This window comes from Phalangium opilio, unplaced genomic scaffold, assembly GCF_054372755.1.
Source record: "Phalangium opilio isolate 3A_F unplaced genomic scaffold, DU_Popi_V2 ptg000048l_1, whole genome shotgun sequence".
In the NCBI taxonomy this organism is placed as follows: domain Eukaryota; kingdom Metazoa; phylum Arthropoda; class Arachnida; order Opiliones; family Phalangiidae; genus Phalangium; species Phalangium opilio.
The window spans coordinates 1,167,566-1,184,304 of NW_028324170.1; the positions used below are offsets into that span (position 1 = coordinate 1,167,566).

General features: G+C 37.8%; 1 protein-coding gene across 4 annotated transcripts in view; it reads left to right on the forward strand.

Moving 5' to 3' along the window:
* The window catches only part of LOC149673559 (cell adhesion molecule Dscam1-like), a 103,304-nt gene that overhangs the window by 18,464 nt on the left and 68,101 nt on the right, over positions 1-16,739 (forward strand). For all 4 annotated transcript variants that reach the window (XR_016366878.1, XR_016366879.1, XM_089839135.1 and 1 more), the window contains exon 3: positions 6,742-6,903. Coding sequence is in view for 2 of the 4 variants with exons in the window: in XM_089839135.1 (XP_089695261.1) it covers positions 6,742-6,903 (162 nt within the window). In the remaining 2 variants the exon portion in view is untranslated. The remainder of the gene's footprint in view (positions 1-6,741; positions 6,904-16,739) is intronic.

The following is a 16,739-nucleotide window of genomic DNA, read 5'->3' on the forward strand; positions in this document are numbered from 1 at the left end:
CGGTCATAGAAAAATACGATTCTAATATCTAGGTGTGCATTAAAAAAAAAGTTAAAATCCAAACGAACATACCCACAGACAATGACTTAAAGCCACCGAGGGTTTTATATTAAAACACGAATTTTGGAAATTCATTTTTAAAATAGAAACATCTACCCTTTGGCATTTTAGCGTTATTTTTTTTTTTTTCAAACTGTTCACGTAATTCGCGTTTTTCTTTCAGCAGCCTATAAAAAAAATCTTGTTCAGGTTGGACTATGGCTATTTCATTTGAAATATTTTTTAACACTATTCGCTCGCTGTTGGTGTTATACAAGTATTATCTTCGATACTTAATATTCACATCTCGTTCAAAGTTGGTCCCACGCACGACTAGCGAATCTATTGAGAAGGCAATTTCGCCTGGGCGGGAATTTACAAGTTTTATTTGGAAGAACTAAAAGTATATAAGAAGTCAATCCTTAAGGAAGATGAGCAAGTGTTCTTGTCACGATCCTAAGCCTTGGTCGAGATTCCTTCGTATCATCGTGACACCTGAGTATACAGCAGCTCCCTCTAGCGCCTCTCTAAAAACTCTACAGCAGACTAACATTCCCACGTACGAGAGAAGGAAGAAAGACCTGAAGTCTTCAAACGAATGAATAAAAGCCCGGTGTTCTTTAATCTTGATATGAATATTTTAAAAGATCTCTTCAAGACTTCAACTCGACGGCGGCTGGCTTTTTTCAAAACTCTTCAACTCTTTACAAAAAGAGTCGTTAAAGGAATCTTAACCAATCTCGGAACGTTTGCTTTTATCAACGAAATTAAATGCCATCAGCGGATCGATAACCATAACCCTATAATTAAATAATTAAGTATGGGTACCCACATAAACGCGAAATATTTTTTTTTAAATAATCTCAGAGATTGCAGCGCCATCTAAGATAGAAAATATTAGATTTTCATAGCAATATCTATACAACTAAAGCAGGGAGAAATGAGGTAAGATGGAGTCGTAATGAAGATGGGCGACCTGCGCACCGTAACTCTTAGAGCACGCCCCTACCCTTCGGTAGGCGATTGTTAAGTGCTGCCACATAGCGCCATTGTATTTATACGAGAACTAGCTTCTATTTTTAAGACAGAGGGGACGCCCTTTACGATTGTGTACTGTACGACCCTACAAAAACGCTGAGGATGCTGGGATGACTTCGGTGCCGTTCCGTAGGGGCATGGGGTTAGAAGTCTGAGGGTTCCCACTCCATCCCTATTCAGAAACGTAAAACCTATACCTTAATTATGGAATAACATTAATTGCACGTTAATTTCAACCCTTCCGTTAATATTTAGTGACACTGCTTGATATCTATGTAGTATCCTATAGCTGGGCTTTATTTAAACAAAATAAATAAACTTTTGAATTGATTGAACGTGCTCCCGGCCCAGATATGTTTTTGAACTATAGTGACCGGCTAAAGAAGATCAGCGGAGCAATACCGTACCGTTTCCCTTTGCCTCTGCTGTAGTATAATATAAATATGTAAAATATTTCAGAGTTGTTAAAAGTTTCTTCGGGAGTTTTCATATAAATTCATTATACGTTGGAAAAAGTTGTCTTAAGGGTATGGAAGGTTGTCTTCCTTATACCCCGATGCTTCGCAGGAATTGTTATGCTAAACTGCGATGAACGCGCGCGCGTCTCTAAGAGTCCAAGGAAATGACAAAAATTTTAACGACTTTCGGATCGGAATAATATTTCCGCCATTATTAAGGAAGATCCTGGGCACAAGAATCTTGGACGTATTTAACTAAGGAGATATATTCTTTATATTGTGATGTTGCTACGCGAGTTGGTAATCGCATTGATCGTAGTTATAAATATTTCATACTAGCTGTTATCCGCGGTGTCGCTCGCGTGTAATAAGAACTACAATCAAAATGATATAAAGAATGGGTACATTTTACTGATGACTAATATTTTTGTAGCACCCTAGGAGCGAAGGCACTCGGCGTTGCCCGTCAGCCCGTCGGGACATTTTTTTATTATTTTTTACGCGGACATTATTCTTTAAAGAAGGGTTATTAAGTTTTTGGCCGCCATTTAAAAAGATGGCAACAGATCGAACCCGAAAGACCATTCAATCAGTCTATAGGTTAAAGGAAACCAGTGTAGTAAATATTTGCGAAATCGATTGAAACGCGCGGACTTTGTTGCATAGAGAAGATTTTTTACATTTCTGGGCGCCATTTTTTAAGATGGTGGCGGATTGGAAAAATATTTGTTAGTACGCGCCTACTACTTATGAGTAACGTTCCTGCAAATTTCTAGCCTTCTAGGGCAAGCGGTTTGGGCTGTGCGTTTATTATCAGTCAGTCTGTCAGTCAGGACTTCGATTTACATAGATATATCCTTTAAGGTATCGAATTTTCTGACTGGACCTCGTAAACATCCGTAATTAATTTCTCCACGAGATTCTTATAGGGGTTACGCTTACATTGGGGGAGGGGAAGGAGGGAGGGGGTCGAACATAAAGGTTCAAAAAAATTCAATGAAGAAAGGAATCCCAGGGAAGCACAGTTTTTTGTTCCCATAGGAAAAGCCTTCCTTAGGGGAAAGGGAAGGGTTAGGGGAGAGATATCGTTATAGAAATAACGCAAGAATAATTTCTGCCGCTTCGCATCAATTTTTTTTCCGCCTACCGCAAAATTATTCCGCTCACTGCCCTAAAATCTCATTTTTTTTTTTTTGACAAACTATTAATACGCCTTGGGACCAAGGACGGTTTCCTTGGAATAACATTAAATATAGTATGCGAAAAAAAAAATCATCCCCGTTGTTCTCAGGATGCTGGCAAGTTCTCCGATTTACATAATGTTAAAAGATCTCCCAAGGAATTAGATTCCTGGAAGGTAGTCGGTATCGTTTTGGCTTGCAAGGACACTTGTTAAACGAAAAAAATTCCACGCTTCACGTAATACAATAATCGTAACTTGTTTTGGGGATGTCCATGTCCCTTATGGCAAAAACGGTTGTAGAAGTAGGCCTACACATTTTCGACTCGAAAAGCCGCAGCTGGGCTCCCAGAGCTTAATGCTTGAAAAAAAAAATAGGTATTACCTGGTATTATAGATCTAAAATGCCACGATTATAGGATATTTGTAGGTCTAAAATTTTGATCAATTTATATGTTAATATACTTATGTTAGTTTTATATGTTTAAAATTTCGAATTATTAATTGGAGTTTTACTGGAAGTATATTATGTATTCAAGAGAAAACATTAGCTTAGCTGGAGTTTCACACAGCGACATGGCAAAAATACCAATCTCGTTTAATTGAGGAGTGGAAACTTAGTAACGGTATTGGTTTTCGCCAAAAACGCCCCTCTTTTGAAAAATAATTAAAAAATTTAGGAATGGTTTTTGAAATTTCTCAGTATTTCTTTAACCGAAATATCAAAAAACTATTTTTCACAAATTAAAGGTTTTTTATAAGACCATCTCGGAATTATAAATATTATCATACGTTCATGAGATACGATCCATAAGTATAACACTTGATACACTTCGTAATGGTAGAGACTTACAGCTCGAGCTAGTTCGAGAACGACAAGCGATAATTGACTGCACTCGGTGGTTAATTTTGCAGTCCATCTAGGTCCTATTTAGTCTTTACTAAGTCCCAATTTGACTGCGCCTCACCAGAAGTCGCTTCACCTCGAATCTATGACCTACGTCACTTCATGACAAGCTCCAGATTGTACCCAGTGACAAACCTATGACCAACATATCTTACGAACTTATAGGTACTCTGGGGCCCTGTCGATGCACTCTCCCTTTTTAGAGCACCCTGTATAACTAATCACGTCGTCATAGTTTGCATATTTTTTTTTGTTGGCCATCTCGAATTCTTTAAAGGAAGCTGATATTTATCAAAGACGCGGATTCTAAACGTCCCTGCTTATCTATTTTATTAGCTGTCCTTAAAAGCAACGTCCCCCTTAACTCTTCCAGAAGAATGGGATGTTTTCTTTTTCTTGTTATATACGCTGTCCCCTATTTCTTGCATCGTCTGCTCCGTACCCCCGCCCCCACGCACGTTTCCCTTCTGCGGTTTTTCTTATACATAAACAGAAAGCGATTCTAGAAGATGATCCATCGATTGCTTTTCGTTTAGGGTTTGGCAAATAGCCAATAGCGCGAGGAGGCAAATTATGACGCTGCAAGCGAGGCATTAAGTCTCTGTTTTCCCCTTCACTTTCTTTCACTCCTTATACCCATTCTTCAGCAAATTTTTCCCATACCCCGTTGGTTTCATTGTTAACCAGGAGTTTTTTTTTGCCTCTGTGTCGATTTATTTTAAGTTAGGTTTTTTAGCGGGGGTTGTGTTCGGAGTACATTGGAGATTGTATTGGGTTGCTGGTATCTGTTTGCCAGCCTTGTTGCGAAGTACCTAAATCCATAGCGGTGTTATGTCTAATTTAAAGCAGGGATAGATTTAATTTTAGAAGTAGGAATAGAGAACGGTTAGTATTTGCTTCAGTCCGACTCATAGCCCAGTAAAGAGCCCCTCCCTCCAACACGTAATGACAATTTTAAATTATCTTATTGGCTCACTTAAAGGGCTCCACCGGCGGCTTGCGGGCGTGGTAGCTTTGGAAGAGACAAAAGGTAGTCTGCCGTTTGCACGTGTAAGGATAGAGACCCCGCAAGCCTCTGGTGGAGCCCTTTAAACTACGTTTTGATGACGTTCCTGACGGGAACTGCGAAAAATACGTAGTTCCTTTTTACCTCTGTCGCTATGACCCGCCTCTTCTTTCATACCCCTCCGTCCCGTGAAAGGGGGTCCGGGACTTTGAGGCACGCCCAGATTACTCTGTTCTCCATTCCTACTTCTAAAATTAAATCTATCCCTGTTTAAAGCTGTACGTGGCGGTGCCCAGGTGTATTAAGGTGTACCTGGAAACATACAAGAGTTTCCTGTCTATGTAGACACTAAATACTAAATAGTCTTTTGTGGGTTAACTGTTATCAAATATGTAAATTATGTTGATTTTTATAAGGTTATACAGGAGGTGTTTCTGATAAGTCTGCATCCATAAATTGGGAAATCAATTTTGAGTCGAAAATGTATAACTTCTATCTCCATTTTGTTTGTCCTAAGAGACACTGTTTTAAAGTTATGATTGGATGGAGTATTTTACGGATGACCCCTTAATTTAATTAAGAACTGTAAGGGGTCATCCCTAAAACACTCTCTAATCATAACTCGAAAATTGTCGCCGGAATTACAAGTGACCTCGGGATTTTCAGTAACGAAAACTTTGTACAGCGTGAATCTTGAAAAATGGATTCAGAAATATCCATTGAATGAATAAAACTTATCTTGGACAGAAAGTATAATAAACTTATGCTGAAAAGAAGCCCTGTAGATTTAAGGAAAGAGTTGAAATGACTTTTAAAATAGATATTTTGGAGAGATTTTTTTAAGAAATCTCATTTTTTCCTACAGTTTCCTTGAATGTCTTTTTCAATTTGCATTCGCTCTTTGACACAGAAGCTCCAACATTATTCGCCGATTTTTTTGCCTTTGGTGGGCAAAATAGAGGGGTTCCTCCCTCACTCAGCGCTGTACTAAATAGATTCGCGTATTTTTTAAAAGCCCCCGCTCTTGACAGTTATAACGCGTGACAGGGTACTAAGAGTGAGTAGCCCCTCGAGGCGAGGTATAAGAAGCGGGGTACATACGGAAAAAGGAATAGTTGTTGGAATAGAGAGGAAAGAAGTCTTATCTCGCGGCACAAAAGAAATCCCATAGACCTTATAACCATTCATAGTACCATGATAATATTGAAAGAAAAAACTATCCACGCATATGCTTTCTTTCTGATTCGTGGAAATATCTAAGGTATCTTCGTTACTTAGAAATAGGTAAAAGGTAATATCACCCAAAATCGGAGAGAATTTGTTATTGGAAATGAAAATGTTCAACAAATGTTAGAAACCAGGTTATGTTTCAAAATCCTGTGGTTTTCATGTTAAAAAACATGTTTTCACCCAAAATTCCAAGGATTTAATTTTAAAAACCATGTTTTCACCCAAAATTCCAAGGATTTAATTTTAAAAACCATGTTTTCACCCAAAATTAGTTGGATTTCATTTTAAAAACCATGTTTTCACCCAAAATTAGTTGGATTTAATTTTAAAAACCATGTTTTCACCCAAAATTCCAAGGATTTAATTTTAAAAACCATGTTTTCACCCAAAATTAGTTGGATTTCATTTTAAAAACCATGTTTTCACCCAAAATTAGTTGGATTTCATTTTAAAAACCATGTTTTCACCCAAAATTACATGGATTTCATTTAAAAAACCATGTTTTCACCCAAAAGTCCATGGATTTCATTTTAAAAACCATGTTTTAAAACAAAAGTCGATGGATTTCATTTTAAAAACCATGTTTTAAAACAAAAGTCGATGGATTTCATTTTAAAAACCATGTTCTCGCCCAAAAATCGATGGATTTCATTTTAAAAACCATGTTCTCACACCAAATTAAATAGATTTAATTTTAGAAACCGTGTTTGCACCTAAAATCCGATAAATTTCATTTTAAAATCGTGATTTCACCCAAAATTCTATGGATTTCATTTTAAAATACTGTGTTTTTCACACAAAAAAGAAAATACTAAAACCATTTTGTCTTTTTTTCTCTCTCTCTCTTTACCCACAATGCATTGCCAATGCGAACCAACACCAGTTCTGTTGCAACCGTACGACATTCGAGTCTACGACCAATTCGTGCCACGAGGTAACACGGCTATTATGAGATGTCACGTGCCAGCTGTCGTCAGAGATTACGTCAGTGTCGTACTATGGGTCCGTGACGATGGAATCACCATCGGACCTCCAGGAATTTCGAGTAAGTTTAATTGAATGAATTAATAACTTTTTTGGAAAGATTAGCAAAAACATTGGATGCCGAACTTCCAGGGGTAAAAGTGATAATGTATTTCCTATAGGCCCCTGTAAAACTCCAGCCCGCAATACACCAGTGTACGATAATTTTTATTAAATTCATATCTTCACAAATTCTGTACCAGTTTTTTCAACGTATCTAGTCGGATTTTGTGGCAAGAGCTAGACTAATCATTATGTATGAAGGCTCCTAGGTGCAAGGGGAGCGTTGAAAACCTCCTTAAGACTAAAAATGATGGTATAATCTTTAACACCGTTCAGTAGCCCATAAACAACACGGTCATAAATTGAATTAACGTTACTATAGATAAGCTTAAACTCATCTACCTTCAACCTGAGGACATCAGTTACCATCACTAACACACACACACACACACACACACACATTCTAAAAGTGTCCAAACCCCGGCCCGGGTTGTATCGTATATATTTAGAAAACATATTAAGACTAACGGCTTTCGAAATGGGCCCGCGGTCAAAGGAGAAAACGATTAATGGCAGCCAGCTCCGAGGAATTGTGGGAACGGGGGAGGTGTCAGGCCCATTTCTACGACCCTAAAAATAACAACACATCGTTTCCCATCCCATCCACAAGCAAACATCCATAGCTGTAACAAGGAGGTATTAAAATGGACTGAAAAACTACTCTATAGTTTACCGAAAACTTTTTTTTTAAATTAAAAACCAACTCGATATTTGTGTTCAGCGTCCTCAAAATAGCAAGAAACAACGAAACACGTTTGAAGAAAAAAAGAAAAAGAAAATTGCAAATATTTGTTATCAGTATACAGGTGTTTCTAATAACTGTGTCATAAATTAAGAGAGATGTTCTTTGTGCGATGTTGAGTCTGGATGCACTATTTTACGGATGACCCCTTAAATTTAATAAAGAAACTGAAGACAATGATTTCTAATTTAATTAAGGGGTCATACCTAAAACACTCAAACAAATCATAACTCGAAAACAGTGTCCCTTTTTTTCAAAATGGAGATAGAAGTTACATTTTGGACTCAAAATCGTGTACCCAAAGGACATCCTACTTAATTTATGCATGCAGACTTATCAGAAACATACTGTATACAACCTTAACCTACTTTAATCAGCGTAGACCCTATCGAAACATACGGTAATAATTGACATACATAAATAATTACCCAATTTATTTACCTAACTTAAATAATTATCCTTCCTAATTTATTATTTTAACAATCGATTTATTAAAATTTAAACAATTAAATTCCGCAAAACAAACTCAATCTCATAAATTTCCAGTCCATTTTCTATTGTCCTATGTCAAAAGATGATTATAAGGAAAATTTGTAATGATATTTATGGGTTGACCTAATGAGTATTTAACCCCTTGTCTCGAACTGATGGCTCAGCGCGCGAGCGTCCTTCACTAATCCGCGATATCCTTCTCTGTACTTATTAGGGGGGTCTCCCCCAACTCCAACGCTAACGCTCTTCTGGAGGATCCCAACTCGCTTTCTGTCAAGATGGATTTAACCCGACCATCTCGAGTCATTATTAAACCTAGTCCCGAACAGCTAGCCATACCATCTTTCCTGATTTAAAGGACAACTAACGTTAAACAATTCTACATACCAGTAAAAGTTGATTTTGACTGACTGACTGATTAATACAACGTCCAGTTCAAACCCAAATCGCTTGTACAGTACCTAAATGCCCATTCAGACTACAGAGTTAAAATACTACGTTCCCGTCGCTCGTCTAGGTCCCGTCGGTACCTTAATTTCCCTGTTCAGACGTGATAGCAGACGACTTAAAACGAGTGGTGATTTTTGAACCAAGACTTCTGATTACTAAAATAGTCGAACTAATCAAAAATGTAAAATACTGCCCAAGAATCCTAAAACCTTTCATATATATAGTTTGCAAAGCATAGCTGACTCGATCACGCGTCAGGCATGATCGAGTCAGCTATGGCTATGGAAAAAAAGCGCCATCTCGGCAGTGCCCTTGACGAAATTTAAAATTTTCAAACTAAACCCGGGAATCTTTTACATAGTCGTTGACACGTGTCTACGAGCAAAGCGAATTCACCCGACTTGAACGTACAATTTTAGTCTACAGTCTGAATGGGCATTACCGAAGCTTCGCTCAAAGGTACATTTTAATTAGGCTTTTGAAATGTTTAGCTTCCCGTTCCTGTAGGTACATTTTCTCTGTTTAGGCTGTCCCTTTTCGTCGTAGTAGGCACTCGCTAATTTACACGAGGCTGAACTTCTCATGTTGGGGACTCGGGATAGATTGAAGGGCCGAACCGAGGGATTAATTACGAAGGCATTAAACTAATTTCGTCGTACTATGAATTAGAAATTAAGGAAAGGGGAGACCTCGACCAGCTGCTGTTACCGGCACGCCAAGGCCCTTTTCGCTGCTCCTGCATACCAAAGTTCTGTCTCTCTCTCTCTCGTATCTATTAGACCTACCACCTGCACGCTTAAACATTTAAGTCCGGGAGCTTTCGCCATCATCAGAGAAGTTCAAAATACTCTGCACTTAGTGTAAGCATAAGCTCGTAAGATATTTTCACCATAAGTTTGTCACTGGTAACTTTGAAACTGGAGCTTGTCATGAAGTGAGTGAGGTAGGTCATAGATTCAAGGTAAAGCGACACCTGGTGAGGCGCTGTCAAAGGCTTAGTAATGCAGACTAAATAGGAAGATGGACTGCAAAATTAACCACCGAGTGTAGGACTTCAATTCTCCCTTGTCTTTCTCCCTCGAACTAGCTCGAGCTGTAAGTCTCTAGCATTACGAAGAATAGGTAGTGTCATGTGTCATTCATACTTATGGAACATATATTATAAACTTTTGGTATAAGTATAGTATAGTGTATAAAAGCATACTGACGCCAAAAAACCACCTGGCGGTAATTTCTTTTTGAGGTCAAAAAAGACGCGGATAAAAAAAACGCAATGTTCCTTGTTTCGGGGAACTATTTCAACAATTAAGTTTAAGTACATCCCTCTCGAATCCCAAGCTCACGGACTATGGTAAAGCGGCTTATATTGATGACTGAATTGAAACTCAGCGTGATTTCCCAATTGTCCTATATTATATCACATTCTCTTTGCTCGAACGCGCCGCTCTAATTCTCCTTCGCCTTGTTCCGTATTAGATATTTAACGTCTATAAAGAGAATCCAATTCTCTGGCTAATTTTCTTAACCTCGCGCTGGCATAAAATAGTTATTACCGTAATCAGTAGGAAATTCCAAATGTTGCGTCTACACGATGTTCGTAATTAAAATCTCAAATACATAAATTGGCCGAAGGGTAAGATTTGATAAGGAATTTCGAGTGAACAAAAAGCCTACAGAGGTTCATGGCACGCGCGTTTTCAAAAGAGCTCTAATTATTTTCACTCTAGAACAAAATATAAAAGCAAGGAGTATTAATTGAAGATTGGAGTGTACGTTATAACAGGGATAGATTTAATTTTAGAAGTAGGAATAGATAACGGTTAGTATTTACTTCAGTCCGACTCATAGACCACCCAGTATTGAGCCCCTCCCTCCAACACGTAACGAAAAGTTAAATTATCTTATTGGCTCACTTAAACTACGTTTTGATGACGTTTCTGACGGGGACGGCGAAAAATACGTAATCCCTTTCTACCTCTGTCGCTATGACCCGCCTCTTCATTCATACCCCTCCGTCCCGTGGAAGGGGGTCCGGGACTTTACTCTGTTCTCCATTCCTACTTCTAAAATTAAATCTATCCCTGGTTATAATAAACAGCGTATTTCTGTCCCAATCTGAAACTTTTCTCAAATAATAATAGTCACTTTTTTTTTCCTTTTCTTTGAGAATCAGTGGAAATGGTTTTTAAATTTTTAATTAAAGTAGAAAAAAACATTTAAGCAACTTTGCTAATTAATAAATATTAATTAATAACTTACGGGCATATGCGTACGTGTAATTAAAGAATTTTATTTTATAGAGCTATGCCAAAAAAAAGAAGGGGGAAAATTAAGGGGGGGAGAACATTATATATAAACATTCAGAAAGTATATAATTACTGCATGGTTCATTTCAAATGTCCGACCCCTAGGAAGTAATTTCCCAGACTTAATTTCCTGTTTCTATGTGCATATTTTTGATAATTTCCTTGTCGCGGATTTAATTAGAATTTATAAGAGCTAATTTTCAATTACAAGCCTGAGAGAGAGAGGGGAGTGTATGCTTAAAAGGACACGAAACAATCTGGCTTTATTACAGACAGTACGACTTTTAACGTCACTAACGCCACCTTCCGATGGGGGCCAAGACTAGCTTCCTCATAAACGTATTAAATAGGCTATAGTGTAACATGGTCCTTAAGAATCCGAGCGGTTAATCTCCTTCCATATAGGCCTATACGGATATGCAAATGTTATTCTTAATATAAAAGAAATAGAACAAAGTGAGAGAGAATAGAACAAAGTAAAACCGAAACCATTTGATGTACAAATTACTATAAAGCTTGTACCTTCGGTTGTTGAACTTGATAAGCGCATGCGTACTAAAACTTTGGCTATAGTACGGTATTCCTTTCCTTCAAGAATTCGTGTTTGAAATTTACTTGGTTAAGATTGCTTCCATCTTAAACGCGGCCGCAGAAATATTTCAGGTATGCAAAATTCCTTAGAAATGGAGGAAGGGGACTCTTTGGAAAGTCATTTGCTTCTCTCGAGGGGCTATCAACTACGACTCCTTGTACAGTGTACGTCAATTTCATTAGTGAAACCTTCTCTATCAAAGGGACTGTAAAGAAGGCATCGGCGGGTGGGTAAACATTTTCTGAAATACGTCAGAGGCACGTGACCAAGGAGAGGCGTGTTTCAAAGAAGCTTAGTTCGTTTTATTTCGCGAAAAACAAGGACTAGATGTCCAGTTTCACTCCATGAGGAGTCTTAGTATCATGGCATCACGTGATGTCTGTGACGTATTTCAAATAATTTTTACCCACCCGCCGATTCCTTCTTTGCAGTCCCTACAGGGTGTTTCTTCAAGGTATGGGGGATGTTCTTTGGGCGATTTAGAGTTGAAAATGTTATACGACATCACTGTTCTCAAGTTAAGATTGGAGTGTTTTAAGGATGACCCCTAAATTAAATTAGAAATCATTGTCTTTCAATTTCTAGTGTTAAATTTACCTCGAAAACAGTGGCCCCCATGGAAAAATGTCATTGAACATGCATACTAGACTCCAAGTCGTCCAAAGAAACCTAGCCCCATAATTTCTGACAGGGCTTTTTAGAAACACCCTGTATGAAAAGTTTTTACACCGAGTGAATAGTTCCTCTGTATATAGCTCGGATTTAATGCGAGATTCCATCTTATTCCATTCCGGGACATAAAAAGAGTAGCTAGCGTCAAGTAAAGAGGCTATTTACTTCCTAACCCTTCGCTACGCGATTAGGATGAATTTTCCTACGTTCAAAAAAAGTCTCAGAGTTTTTAGGAGAGGAGAGGAAGTAAGGCAAAAAAAAAGGGGGGTGGAAGTAAATTTCGTCAACCCCCCCTTTTCCGAGAATCTTAATAACGAAAACTGTTAGTTTAGAATCACTTTCATAGCCCAGGAGCAAAGGATAGTGCATACTAAAGGTGTTGTTGATCTTTGGGACTGTTTTGTTAGTTATATAACCGCCATTTTTGAAAGATGGCGGCGGAAGTGAGTCAATTCAGGGTTTGGAAAACCGATTTCCCTGAGTTTTCCAGTTCTTTCCCAAATAAATATAGAGTAATAAGAACGGAGTGGGTCAATAGTTGAAGCAGTCAACCCCTTCAGAGCAAACTTATCCTGTAACCTGACTTTCCCTGATTTCCCTGAACTATACCAAAAAATACTAAAACATTTTGTCAACTATTTATTTCCAGGTTTGTGTAAACAATGTTGTTTACCATATAGCCCGTCTATGTCGTATAATAAATACATACAAACGTTCAAAGGTATTCAACAAAAAAACATACATTTTTACTTCCGTATCCATTCACGGACTTCTTTTGATATTGTAACTTAGTACCTAATCCTGTATTACTTCGTAGTTCACGAACAGAGGTATCAGGGAGTTTTGTAAAATGAGAGACGTTTAGGAAATGTTATTACACTCAGTTGAAAACGGTTTCCTTTAAAAACTAGAAGAAATACTACACTAGGTTTTCTTGTTGATTTGCAAGGAGATTTTGAAGTGAGGTTTCGGTACAGAGGAGAAGGTAGTAAGGAATTTTGCTTAATGCCTGAAATTTCAGACAGTTTTATGCAGCAGGAATTTCAGGAACTCGGCTTATTTCCCCTTGTAATGGCCGAAATGGGGATCGACTAGTTTCTATCATGGTTATTTGAATTATGGTTGCGATGATAACAACATTTCCCAAAACGCAGATGAACTTCAAAATTTCCAGTCAAGTTATTATAAAAACGGTCCAACGACAAAAATTGACATAATACGTAACCAAGAAGTTATATCAGTATCTCAGAGAGAAGATATAAGATGCCTTTGTATTCGCGCGCCATAGTCCCAGTCCCCCTTTCAAAATACAAGGGGGACGTAAAAGAAGGCGCCGGGCTATTTCGCTCTCGTCAGTCGGAAATTTTCCTCACTCGCGTCGTCGCGCTGACGTGAGTTTTCAAGAACCAATGAGATGCTGGTTGTAATTTAGAGACGGGGATTGACTGCGGACCTACGTTAGGACTGGAGATAAAGCTGGAAATCTGGCGAATTTATATCTTCTCTCTGAGATACTGATATAACTTCTTGACGTAACTGAAAAAATTTAGGTCACGTGGGTGGACCGTTCTTTACTACTTTTATTAACCTAAAAATAATTATTCCCACATGGTCTCTATAGAAGTCTAGACATAGTGACCTTTTTTTTTAAATACAGACTATAAAGAATGTTTTTTATAACCAATTATTTCACCGTCAAATAAGGCAGAGACAAAATACGCTGTAGAAATTTCTCAAAATAGAGTTCTCCGAAATATAATTATACCCCATATTAATATTCAAAAAATGGATAAAAATTATAATCCCAATCGATGGTCATCTTACCACAAATACCCGCTTTCCTGAGATCAGTAATACACGACATCGTACGCCTATTGTCTGCCATACAATTTAGACTCCCAATATTGACGTCAGATTCTCGCAGCTCCTCCCTTTCAGTACCACCAAGAAGTGATGTCTAGTTTATTAGGAAGAAGGTGTAAGATGCCTAAGTGTTCGCGTGCCATAGTCCCAGTCCCCCTTTCAAAATACAAGGGGGGGACGTAAAAGGAGGCCGGGCTATTTCGCTGCCTCTCCTCAGTCGGAAAATACAAAGTAATTTTCGTCATTCGCGTCGCGCTGACGTGAGTTTTCAAGAACCAATGAGAAGATGCTGGTTGTAATTTAGAGGCGGGGATTAACTCCGGAACTACTATACGTTTGGACTGGAGATAAAGCTGGAAATGTGGCGAATTTATACGTTCTCCCTAATAAACTAGATATCACTTCTTCTTGGAACCACTCTACAGAAGCGCTCTCTAAAATGGGTCGTATAATTTTTCAGATTTGATAGAACCAACCCATTTTCTTCAAATAACAATGATAAAGCCGTTAAGAAACAAGGAGGGAGGAAGAAAGTTGGGAATATGTTATCGAAATTGAAGAAAAGAATTCGAGTAAAACTGCAAAACCGTTTTCCCCCGAAAGTTTGCAGCCTCGAATTGCGGCTGTGGAATTGCTAAACGCGTTACGTGATGGTGGGAAAAGCGGGCGATATAATACCATTAAACATTAAAGGAAGCTATTTTAATATTGGCAGAGAGCTCGAGCACGGCTCGCCTTGGTAATTGCCCTTAAGTTTGTTTAGTTATTTTATTGCTAAGTGTTCGAGGAAACGTGGCTGCTGCTTGGATGGAAACCAGTTTCACAATGAGCCTATTAAATACCAGCGTCATAATTCTGAAAACGCCGAGTGTTTCCGACACTCCGGACCAATCAAAAGTTAAGGAAGTAAAGGACAAAGACGCGGAGATTCGACGCCATTTAAAAAGAAAAATTCCGCTATTTTAGTTAAAATTGCTATTTCGAAAAAAATGTTAATTTCAATCTACATTTATACAGAACGTTACACAAAGGGTAATTATATATAAGTACAGATAGCAATCAATTTTGAGTTGAAAATGTTAAACTTATATGACATTTTACCCTAAGACCCAATGTTTTCAAATAGGTTTTAGGGATGATCCCTTAAATTTAAGTAAGAAACTGAAGAAGTCGTTGCTATTTAACTAGGGGGTCATCCGTAAAACAACTCTAACCATAAGTCGAAAACGGTGCGGTTTTCAGACTAGTTAGGAGGATTTATACCATTTACAACAGGAGGTGAGGGTACTTGGTACACTGCACATTGTCCACCTCTATACTCAAAGTCATAAAAGGTTATTTTTGACTGACTGAGTGACGCAACCCCATATTTCCTTATTTACGAATCTGACAACAATAGTTGATATTCACAAAGACATTTCCTCGCACCTTTATAAAGATAGTTGGCGAAAGTTAATTAAGCACAACATTTAGGAAATCCTAGAATGAAAACGTATCCTTTTACACAAACTTTTGGTTTTCTAATACTACTAAAGCTGAGGGGAGGGGGGGGGGGGAAACAACGTTGTTTGTTAATTTGCTTAGTGAGACTGTCCAACACGGTTGCCTTATAATCCAGGAAAATGTGACGGTGCATTTCAATAAATGTTTGGTTTTGGTTTGGTTTGGCTTTCAGGAAAATCCGACATCCGGAAACTTTTAATTAAATATTCTAGTTTTCGGAATTAATTTTATACCTTATGAAAGGAATTGGTATTAACATTCACGCAAATAAGTTTGCACTTCAAATTAAACGATTGTTGCGAAATTAAATTCCAGTTATTGATTAGCCACCCGCGACAAGCAGAAAGTACAGTAGAAAATGAAAATGAGACGGATTTTGGGCTCTTTTTAAACCTCGTAACCGTAAATCCTAACTCCCATAACGGGAGAAATGGGAGGGGGAACTTGTTTATCGCTCATCACGTAGCAACCCAAGGGGGGCTGAATCGCGAAACTCGTTTACCGAAATTTTTCCTCTCTCGTTTCCCAGTGACGTGTGACGTCATCACGAGCCCTCCGAACGGCGCGCTTTACGAAAAAATAAAAAAAAACCTTGTTTACGTGTTATTTTATTGTGGGATTTTTAATGATAAGCTAAATATTTGGTTTTCTTCGGCTGCAATATAAATTTAGAACACGCTTTTAAAACTTCAAAATCTTTATTTATTCTCAAACTAATTAAAATATAGGAACTTATAACAAAGTTGAAATAAGATTTGTCATAAACATCTTCATAAGTTATCATAACAAAACAGTTTATCTCTTGAGCTTATTTTGTAATTTTTTTCATCTTTTTGGCCTTTTTCCTAATGTTGTCATCACATTCTTTTGAATTAGGAACTGGTTTAATACTGTTCAGATATTTCATTCTGATACAAATTCTTAGCTTTACAAAGCTTTGAATAATTTCTATCGGAATGTGATCATTTTCTTGAAAGATTTTCTGACTTATGTTTTTTACAATATTGCATTTATTAGTTAATGACTTATTGGGCAAATACTTTAGGAATATTGAGTTATATTTCTGGATTTGGTTCGAAAAAAATGTAGAAGGTACTGTGTATCCACCGTATGATAAAAACTTTGCCCACGATGGTAAGGTATACGTATGGTCTTCCTTCTCCTTATCTATTAGA